General features: G+C 40.1%; 1 protein-coding gene across 1 annotated transcript; it reads right to left on the minus strand.

Annotated features, from left to right (window-relative positions):
- Positions 1 to 6,950: 6,950 nt before the first annotated feature.
- On the minus strand, positions 6,951 to 11,256 carry FBXO5 (F-box protein 5). The gene is made up of 4 exons (XM_009957427.2): positions 10,535 to 11,256; positions 10,124 to 10,214; positions 8,769 to 8,930; positions 6,951 to 7,202 (listed from the first exon to the last, which is right to left on the minus strand). Exons 1-4 carry the CDS (start codon positions 11,254 to 11,256, stop codon positions 6,951 to 6,953), a joined length of 1,227 nt encoding a protein of 408 aa, XP_009955729.1.
- Between the last annotated feature and the right edge of the window lie 322 nt (positions 11,257 to 11,578).

The raw sequence follows: 11,578 nt of genomic DNA on the forward strand, positions 1-11,578 counted from the left end.
TGGTAGGACTGTGGTAGTGGTGTAGGACACTAAGACATCTTGTTTTATATATTTTACATTTGTATATCATGTACAAATGCGGAGGTGGGGACACCAGAACAAATACAAACCTCTTACTTCTCCGAAAGTCTTTCTAAAGTGTATACAGAGAGACTGAAAGTTCTGCAGCATTCTTACTGATTTTACTATGCTTAACATATGACACCTTACATGTTTGGGTTTTTTTTTTTTAACCCTGCTTCAGTGGGCTTTTCCTACTACAGTTTAATATCACAACTTTTTACACAATCATGGTGTGCTATAAAGAATGACAGGGACATGGAGCAAGTCACAAACTTTCCGGATTTCATACTGGCACCCAAATTTTTAATCTAGGGGTGTGTAAGTAAATGCATTGCATAGAGTAAATGTATTATTGCGCTGCCTGTTGCGAGTGTTTTTAAGGCAACACAGAGCTTTTTAATTTAAAAACATTATGTGTATTTTTACAAGCAGCTGGTGTTTAAAGTATGTTTGTAAGCAAATTGCAATTGATGTTTTCTCTACTAATTCGGTATCCAGGGACAATCTTGAAAATTAGATCTACATATGACTAACGAAAATCTGTTGTACAATGTAATTAACTGAGCTGAGGTAGACCCTCATAAAATGACGCTAAACGTAAGAGGTAAGTCTCAGAGCTCTTGTGTCATCGTGTTTGTGTTATGATTCATGCCTGAGCCAGCTACTGGTGAAGCCCCCGGAAGGAGCCTTCTTCGCAGCTGCGAAGGGACACTGCGCGCTCTGGTGGGCACACAGGAGACATGAGCAGAAACCAGGAGTTTCAGGAGGTGGCAACCAATAAAACGCCACCATAGCTGTACCCATCCTAAGTCTCTCATGTGAAGCTGTACCCACCATCCATTAGCCCTGGAAGAGCTATACCTCCTCCTGAAACACGCAGAAGTGTCTTCTGAGCCCCGTCCTTCTGCTCAGCAGCTGAGGACTGCCTGAACTTTATATGCCCATAGCAAATAAAGCCAACTTCGACCTCCATGATGCTCTCGGTGTGGATCCAACATGGGCTGGGAGAGCTGGAGTAACCAGGCCATTTAATGCAACACCAGCACTCACCGTTACCATCCAGGTTTGGCTACACAGTAGCATCAAATGTGCAGAGGTCTTTTCAGCAAACACACACACATGCAACATGCTGTGTTAACTACTGGAAGGCCATAGTCCTACACAAAGACTGCCCCCCACCCCAGGCCTTACAGCCACACCAGCTGACTTCCCCAACCCTTCCTCTGCTCCCCACCATGCCCTAGCACAGCAGCTCCTGCTTTGGCATCAGCCTTCCTGCTCCCCCTTACCAGCCACAGCTGCATCAGCCAAGGGCAGCAGCACTTCTGGTGCCTCCCAAAATCTAGCTCAGCACTTAGGAGGTGGAAAGGCAGAGGAGGAACAGGGTTTCCTCCCTTTCCCCAGCCATGCTCTTGCTCAGCCAGGGCTGGCCTCGGGGCCATGGGCTGGCCCTGACAATGCATCTGGCTGAGGGCTGTGAAGGGCTCATTGTATCCCCCCAGCACCAAACCTAAACCTACAGAGCAGTCAGCAAATGTAGGGAAATGCATTTTTAGCATCTTACTGTCTCAAATACCTCCCAAGCCCTTGACTTATTTGAGTGCTGTATTGAGGTACTGTGAGGGCAGTTCTACATTGAAAGAGCAGAGCAACACCAAACTTTAAGGGACCTCAGCTGCTGAACTGCCTCAGTGGCCATTACAAGAATGTTTATTCCTTCATGTGAACCTTACGCCTGTTTCTGCATGTGCCAGCAGGCTCAAGTAGACCCTTGCTGCTTTTATTTTGTGCTAGGAATGTCAGCACTATGTTTCTCCCTCTCTCCTTATGTTCTGCTGGACACTTTCGGAATAAAAACCATTAACATTAAAACTGAGTGGACCTGACACAAAAATTTGTTCATCCTCAGGTGAAGACTCACATTCCAGCGGTTGTTCATCTCTATAACTCCTCATCCTCTACTCCAAAGTTTAAATGTATTACGGGGGGAATCTTTTCTATCACAGGAAGTGTATTCCAAAATCAAGCCTCTATCACAGTAATTGCCTGGTCCATTTTTGCATTCAGGTAGTGGCTTTTCAGCTCAAGACACCGGCTCCTCCTAACCACAGCGGAGACACTGTATGAGAAGTTGCCTTACATATTCATGCTATGCTCTTTAGCTATTTTGCAAGTCGGAACCATTAGCTTCCGCCAGAAGACATGTCCAGGTCATGCCACAGCAGTCACGCAGCTGAGGTGTTCACTGAACCTCAGTCGATCAGGAACACGACATCCAATCCCAGGCAAAGCACCGTTTGCTGCTTGCTCCAGACCTGCTCTGAGGGCTTGATGGGATTGCTTGCACCCATTGCTTTGGAGTGGTGGTTCTGCTCTCCCCTTGTCACTACAGGGGCATAAGGCGGGTAGAATAAATGTTATGTTTTTAGGGCAGCAAATCATTCCTTGAAGAAGGCATGTGCATTTAGCAGCAGGATAAAGCTTTTATGGAAAGCGCCTGTACTTTTTTAAGTTTAGCAAGCATGCACTTACCGTACACAAATACGTTTGAAACAAATGTTAAAATCAGGAATTGGATTAAAGGTTTTGGTTTTGTTCTTTTAATGGCAGTTTTAATGCAATTACCCGTGACGGTAGTGACTAGGTGGATAGCTACCGACAGCGGAGGTGGAGGAAATACTGGAGGAAATAGACTTTCCCTGAACGCAGCAACGAACTCAGTGAATCCAGCTTCATGCAGTGTTTCAAGAGCACCATCTTGTGGTTTTCCCAGAACATTTAACTTTCAAAATTATACCACAGCATAATTTCCTCAAAAAGGGTTGTCAGCCCTTGGCTTTAGGAGTAGATATTTTGGGATGTGGGAAGGAAATTCTTAGCACAATCTTAATCTAGATTCCCTTTTTTGAACTCTGTGAGTCATGCCAGACTTTATATTTTTACCACTAAATATTCTGAGCTTTTTTGAGAGTGATCACTGCCGGAACTTTGAGTTTTAAAGTTTTTTCTCAAACAAAACATTCAAGATGCTAAAGTGTCGCTTCTTTGCAGTGGAGCCTTTGGCTCGTGACAACATATCTGACACATGCTGCAGTTTTGCCACATGTTAGAAATCATCCTCCAAGGTGAACAGCTAGGCTGTGTGCTGTGCTAACACACCAGCAGTTGCAGAGTTAAAGTAAAAGGGGTTTTGTTTTTTTTTCTGTTTTGGTTCTTTCGTGTCCCACAGTCCTCAAAGCACAAAGGCTGCTGCTGGAGGATAAATTACACTGATAAATGCATACAAACTTGTTTTTACAAGCGATTATTTCATCAGATTAATCAACATTATGTATCTGACACTTCTCTCCATCTTCTCTGATTGGTGCACTGGGACAGATGATTGCCTTCAATACTTTGCAGAAAGCTGCAACCATCTCGAGCAGCTTCTTGGGTTTTTCAGGACACCATCATAAACGCAAAATGTGGATGTTCAATATTGATTTCAGAAAATCCTAAACATTTGCCTCTGCCTGCCTCCCAGCTAGGGGCAGGGTGAAGTTAAGGAAAATTCTGGCTCCACAGATGTTCAGGCCAGAGGGAATAGCTGCTAGCCACCACAATTTGCAGAGCAGAGAAACATCCTGCCCCTCCTTACCATGCAGAGCCATGTCTAGAGATAAGCACATAACTGGGAGAAATCTGTAGTCTTGCACCAGCCAGGCAGGGGACTCTGTCAGCCTGCAGGTATTTATCACCCTCCGTAGATCTGAAAGGCGTATGTAATGTGGGTAAGAAGCTTATCACATTCCTGCAATGTCACTGGGGCTGCCAAATGTTGAGCCTGAAAGTGGTTTTGACAATGCAGCTGTAGCAGCTGGGGACGACTCCCATCCATACAGCAAGTGCTGTGCTCTGGTGTTAGGTACAACTCATACATATTGATTACATATCAAAGGCAGTTTCAAGATAGGCTCAGCACAGACATTAACAATCTGCATCTACTACTTTGTTTCCACCTTAGGCACATAAACCGCTCTCAGCACTCCTTGGGGCACCTGTTAATACTAACATCCAATGCCTTCACTCTCTGTAAGGAGCTGCTTTCTCACCCAGCAGTAGAAGCCAGAGTGCCTGGGTGGGGACTCTGTATTTTTCTGCTATACGCCATTCACTGAAGCTATTTGTGAGGAGACCAACAAGCAGCTTTCAGTAAGATTCACAGTTTTTATACAGGTCTGGTGCTCAGCGTTGTTGGGCAAGATTTCAACTGTTGGGCAAGATTCCCATAAAGGAAGAAATAGTTGCATGGCCACCACGGATCCCCGTGCTTCTCTTCAGAAATTTTGCACAAGCAAATTGCAAGCACTGGTAACAGGTCGAGGTCCTTGAGAAGCTGTCACCCACTTGTTGAAGGCTGCGTTCTTGAATGTCTTTTCTGATTATTAACACTAAAGCTGGTAGGCAAGTGTCTGAGGATCAGGATAAGACAAAAACAGTTGGGCAAGAGGAAAGAAACAGCCACAGTGGTTTGCAGCAGACCCATTACAGCTTGGCCAAAGCTTCTTTAGAAGTAATCTGACCTTTCCAACAAGGTTTCAGGTAGAAGGTAGTTGTCTCTTATGACTCAAAAGTTAGTGAAAAATGTCTGTTTCTTCACATTGTTCACCTCCAGTTGCAACCACTGAAGCCACATAGTCCAATTCTTCTCCCTTACCTGGAGGTAACAAAGAATTTTCCTCAACATTCTGTATGAGCAGATTTTCTACAGGAAACAATAAAAAAGCAACTGTTCTTCACTCTGTCCATGCACAAATTGTTAGACCTACTAAAGTGAATAGTTCCCTTTAGTACGCTTGAAACCTGAAAAGGTAAACCTGTCAAGTTTGTAATATCCACATTCAGCTCCAAAACAGAGACACAAATTCTAAATCAAGATATATCATACTTTGCAACACCAGTCTGAGCATGAATGCCTTTCTCAAAATCAATGTATGAAAGGGCAGTTCTGTCCAGATAATAGTAAGATATCTATGCTTTTCTGGACCCAGGAATTTCAGTAGACATAGAAAAAAATTTTATAACAAACTTTTGCCTATAACATTTCTTACCTATCTGTGCTTAGCCTACTAACAGACTCGCTGTGGTTGCATACATACGAAGCCCTTGATCATTGCCTTTTCCACGTCGTACAAACAATACCGGAGACACCAATACCCAGTACTTGAGGGCTGTTACTTCCTATACAAACAACGTTCTTCTGGGCTGCAGGACTGGTTGGTAAAGGCAGTATGGTATAGTTACCAGAATAAGGTATAATAGGAGAGAAGACTTCTACCTTTCATTCTCAGGTCTTGAGCATATCCCTAAGTAGACTTAAAATAGACAAAAGATTTGTGGAATGAAAGTTTTTGATATAACTCAGCCAGACTTTTATTTCAAGTCTCAGGTTTAGGTTAGGAGATTAAGTTCACCACATGAAAGCAGAATGCTAGAGGTCCTGCTCAACTGTTTCTATCACTGCTATCACAAATAGAAAATTAACAAATGCAGGAAAGGTTGCCATGCAGTATATAACTGCTGTCCCAGTTCAAGAAGCAGAACCTACAATGCTCTGTTCCCAGTCTGTTATCTACTTACTAACAGGAAAAAAAAAAAAAACAAAAACACAAACCCCAGACATTTCCACAAAATGACCAGTCCTTCAGACATTTCCACAAAATGACCAGTCCTTCAGACATTTCCACAAAATGACCAGTCCTTTTCTTGAAAGCTTGCTGTTCTTCACTGTGGAGTTGCAAAGACTTTACTGACAGGGAGCTAGTTCTGCAACAGCAGCGTAAGTTCAGCCAATACAGAAAATTTTCCATTGAATGTGTTGGTTCAGAAACCATCAGCAATTACTGATAACAGCCTTTAGGTAAGCTGTTGGAACGCAGCACAAGAACGGATTCAGTACATTTTACTCAGAACCAGGAGATCTACTCTTTGTTAAATCAACATTTACAAAGCACATACTAGAAAACTTGAGAAATGAACACGAAAAGTAATCTTTTACGATGATAAACAGGAAGTCCAGATTTGCCAAGTTGAGAACAGTAGTTTATTTTCACATTTACAAGACAAACATGAATAATATTTAAAGTAGTATTTACAAATATATACATATATTAAAAATTTATCTTACGATTTTGAAAAAAATAGCAGAGTATTTTTAGCAGTACAGCCAAGATACAGTACCTTTTTTTTTTTTAAGTTGGAAAGGGTATCACTTCAGTTCAAGGAAAACCTGCAGTTTCTGAATGAAGAGCAACAATGTAAGATTCACAAAAGGTAAATGATCAGAGCAAATAGTATTATGAACTTTCACACTTTAAAATTAAGGCAAAGCCTTGAAAAAAAAAATAAAATCTAGACTCCCTCATAATTTTACATTAAAAGGGACTTCACTCACATCACTCGACATTCTCACTATAGATGCTTTTAAAAGACTGTTTAACAAGAGGTTGAATAAAACACAGTTTACGCTTCCCCCTTCTGGCCTTCAAGAATTGCTGCAGTTAAATGTGGAGGGGGCTACTTGCCAAAACTTTTGTTCAACGTTATTGTGGTGTGTTTTGAAGACTGAAACACAATAGATAAATTGTCAGGACAATATTTAAAATGTTATTGTAATCTATACCCAGAATTTTCTTTTAAATTTATAGATTGGCAAGAGTTTTTTGAATGGACATTTATGATGATTCCTAGGAATTTCACATGACCAAATAGTACAGAGGAATAACAAAATTAATCTTTTTTTTAATATATAATAACAGAAAGCATTTTTTGGTTTGATTTCCTTTGTGTATAACTTAATATCCTAAAAAAGCTTTGATAGGACATCTGACAATCTCCATTGGGATGGATCACAATCGCCGTAGATTCTGTTTGCTTTTCTTAGTCCCAGGAAGCGGCCCTAGCTTGGAGCTGGGTTTCACCGGTTTGCCACTCATACAGTCACTGGAACTGTGGTAGTCACACAGGCACTTTGTGCAAAAGTCGAAGCCACAACTTTCACGATTGCAGATTGCTCTTTGTAGGTAGGAGTCATACTTTGCAGGTGAGCCACAGCGATGGCAGGCTTTAAGGCTTTCAGTGTTTTTCAAGGTCTTGGCAGCCTGTTGGAAAAAGCATATAAAGAAAATCATGAGTGGAGGGTAAACCCACACCTCAAACATTCCCTGATATCATCTAAGTGCCACAAAACATATTATAACTTCTACTCTAGAAAGATAAATTACAAATTTAGCCTAATTCTGGTTGTATCAAATTCTGCAGGTATTTTGGACCTCTATTTGGTAGCCAATTTAAAATTCTTTAAATTTTTAAATTTAAGAGACAGACTAAATGAAAAGCAGTAAGAAAAACAGCCCTCCTGGACCTCATCCAAGGATGGTGATTTAGTTAACTTTATTTAAAAAAAAAATCTGAATTCCATTTAAATCATTAACATTTCTGAAATGTGAGCAATGTGGCTGAAATCTCAGTTGTGGGGCACTCAGCTTGAGACAACAAATGGAAACAATTCCTACTTCTCTCCAATGAATTCATTTTTGACAGAAAAACAGATCCACCATTCAAAATTGTTCAAGCATTAGAAAATTACAGATCTGTATAACACCTTGTATCACATAGCTGTTAAAATCAAATTTTTTTTACAATCTAAATGTGTGCATAGACATATATGTTTTTAAAGGAAAAAAAAAGTTTTACACTGCTAATGCAATGTGTAGCCGAACTTTCAGTTTCCTAATGCTATGAAGTGCTATATAGTAGTATTAGAGCAGCTTGATCATACTTTCCAGTGTGATTACGTCATCTTCTCTTATGGCACTAATTTGCAGAATAAGACTTTTGAACTTGAATAGAAAAACTTTTTCTATTTAGGAAAAATCTGTCGCTTATTAACAATGACTTTCAATAAAAGTTTTTAAGAGACTTACAAGACACAACATATACATATATGACACATAAGATGCAATGTAGACCTGCACCTATAAGTGGGGAAAAAAAAAGCTTAAGAAAAATAACAAGGTGAAGAAAAACTTAGGCTGTTGGCAGCTCCAAATGTGTGACATTACAAATATGTAGTTAAAAAAAAAAGACATTTTAATGTCAGATAATTAGTTGGGAAAAAAGCATAGAACAAAGAGGAGAAATACTCATTTAATTTTTAAGAAATAGGAACTACTCAGTCTTTGTTGTTTTGTGGTTTTGTTATTGTTGTTTTTTAAATTGTCCATCAGTGTTGAAGCAAAACTGACAGTTTTTGTGGGACTGCTTATCTGGAAAACATGTGATTCATTATAAGTCCATGGAAACTAAGAGGAATGAGTAAACTTTTTCATGTCCAATCCAAACCAAAATTAAAAAAAAACAACACAAAAAAAACCCAACACAAAAAAAAAACCACAAAAAAAGCCCCAAACACACTGAATCATTTTGAGGGTACCTAGACACCCAGGAGAAAAAAAGATGTAGAACATCCCAGCTTATCAATATTTTCCACTTAGTTTCTGACATTGTCTTAAAATAGGCTCAATAATCACAATCCGGAAGCCGTACTAGTAAGAGTTACAAGCCCTTCAAACTAGAGATACTACTTCCAGAAATATGCTTCACAAGCTGACCGTGTGCCAGACAACAATGTGAGAAATTAAAGATGTATGGAAATCACCAGTTACCTCAGAAAACTCCGTGAGCCTGCAGCAATTCTTAGATGCTTTGGATCTGGTGCCTTTTTTATTCAAGTTTTTTGGTGGGGTTGCTTTCTGAATGGAAGCTAAAGCTGCTCGGTAGAGAACATACTCCCTTGTTGCAGCATGTTCTGATGTCTTAGCGCCATTCTAATGAAAAGGAAAAGAAGAATAAAATTTGAGAAGAGGCTTATCTGACTCTTTTAATAGAAGTCAACAACTTATTTTTGATCCTTCCTCACGGCTAGAAGGTTTCTAATAAAGCGACATACCAAGTAGTATGCTACTAATTTTACCTTGGCTTTCTCAGTCACTACTGTTACAAACACATAGAACAGACCCCTAGTTCAGGCCATCAAAACCAACCATCTGCTATTACATAATGCAACCTACTATCATGTTAACACATCATAATTATTTAGGGACAACACATAACCTAGTCACTGCAATGTGTTAAAGCACAAAGCAGTATTTCTAATTCTTTGCGGTGAGCAGGGATGCTTGAAGTTTTCTTTCCAAAAAGTAAACTCCTCCCACCAACTTTCTAAGTTTGCAGTTCAGGTTAAACAAGCATGCAACAGCAGGGAGGAAATCAAACTTTATGGGATAAATATTCAGTGGTGTCCAACTGTTTCATCCCAACGAGCTAGCACCATAAAATACTACCTAAAATTCAAACTAGTTGACTACCTTATTCTGTGGCAGATCCTAAGCCTTGTTTCATTGTCTCTCCATCTCTCAAGGAATAAAAACACCCCTAGAGTTTTAAAAAAGTCCTGCCTTGGTAAAGTGCAATGCTAGTGTGGTTGGATCATGTATTTTTCATTTCATAGGAGAAACAGGCATTAGGAATAGCTCAGTTTTCTGTAGCCAGCATGCTGCACTTCAGAGACTGTTGCTAGAAATTATAAGCAGAGAACATGAGTTGCACAGTCAGCTGAGTGTTTTCTCTGTCTCTCTTCCTTCTGGATCAGTGGGGATGCTGAAGTAAGCAAGCCTTTGCTGAGAGCCTCTAGGGCTTGCCCAGCGGGCAGTGCTGGAACTGACCCTCGCTTTCCTGCCTCCCTCTGTAACACAGGACATGTGGAAGCTCTTTAAGAACATAGGCATCTCTCCTTGCGTAACTTTCTCAGTCAGCCTTCCTTGGGCTCCAAAGACAGTGAAGTGACTAGCAGCAACACTTGAGACAGGGTATCCTTACAGGACAAACTCAGACACTCCAATAACTGTGTTTTCAATCTAAGAAACTCTTCTGCAATCTCTTAAGGCTGGGAGAAGTCCTGAAATAGCAGAAAGACACTGCTGGTTTAGGCTTCAAACATCTAACAAGTGCAGAAACTTACAGAAAGGTTTTTCACAGCTTTACTATACAGTTGGAAAATCCATTTATCTTCTTGTAGAATCTTCTGCCATGTTGTGCTGACTTTGGCAAAACTACAACGACAACACAAACATATCTGTTACCTCCTAGAAAAGGGAAAAATTTTTTACTTAATAGTGGGAATAGCTATGTAATCTTTTTCTTTCATGTAAAAGATGGGATATGTTCACAGTTGTAGTCTTTAATTTGCCTTCTAGGGAAGACACATTCTCCAAATATACCACAGCTAACACTGACAGTTCATGTTTTAATATATTAATAAACAATGTAACCATTGTGTAAATGTCACAAACCCCGTATCTAAAACATTCTTAAGCCATCTAATTAGGTTGTTTACTTTCCCAATGAAATACAACGAGATTAATATACTTACTTTATTAAATCCATCTCACTGAGATGCCTTAAAATGTTTGCTAATATATGCTTCAGATTCTTTTGGAAGAGTTCAGCAAGAATGTCTATTCTGTCTAATCCCATTTTCTTTCCAATTAGGTTACGAAGTTCAGCCTTTCCCCTAAAAACAATTTTGTCTACCACAGCCAGAGACTTGAGATTTCTTTTACCACTTTTTTTCAAAGTTGAACAAATCATTTCTTCATAATGGATTACTGGCAACAAAGTCTTCTTCGAAAACTGTGCTTGGTTTTGTCTCTTCATGAGACAATGCTTTGGTGTGCCACAGAGATTCCCAGCCAAAGGTATACTATCCTCATGTTCTATTGCATCAGTGTATTGATTACTTAACATAGAGGAGTAACCACTGTCCTCACTAAATTTACTGTTTTCCAGTGCTTCCATTTCATAGATACCTTCATCAAGTCTCTGGGTTACTTGTTTGTTTTCTTTGTTATGTACAGGTCTTCCTTCATCTTCAAGATCTAGACTTCTGCTGGCCGCAGTGTATGAGTCACTAAGGAATATTTTCTGATGATCTTCAGCACAGCTTTTACAAAAGCTTTCCTCATAATCCAAGGAGCAGGATTCTTCCAGCCTTGTTTTCTCCACAGAGGATTTCAATGGTGCAAGCTCAGCATGAATAGGCATATAATCGAAATCACATTTCATTTTGAAAGAGTGGCTAAGGTTTGATTTCATTATTTTGTTTGTATCCTGCAGGAAACAACAAAGACAGTATATTACAACACAGCATAAACTGCATCACAAGCTGACTGGGTGATTTACTTTGGCACCATCCACAAGTATAGATTACTTTTAAACACATAAATCCCTCCACTTCCCACCCTAAATGTGGTGATATACAGATGAAAGTCACAGTCCCTGCAAGGGACACCAGTGGCAGAAGGTCCATGAGTGACAGCAGGCCCATGTCAGGGTACAGCCAGACCAGAGCAGCCTGAAGTTTGCATCCAAGGCTAGAGCTGTTGCTGGTGATGCAGCCTGGTATCTGGCATTTTTA

The sequence above is a fragment of the Leptosomus discolor genome, chromosome 2 (genome assembly GCF_034619465.1).
Source record: "Leptosomus discolor isolate bLepDis1 chromosome 2, bLepDis1.hap2, whole genome shotgun sequence".
Taxonomy (NCBI): Eukaryota; Metazoa; Chordata; class Aves; order Leptosomiformes; family Leptosomidae; genus Leptosomus; species Leptosomus discolor.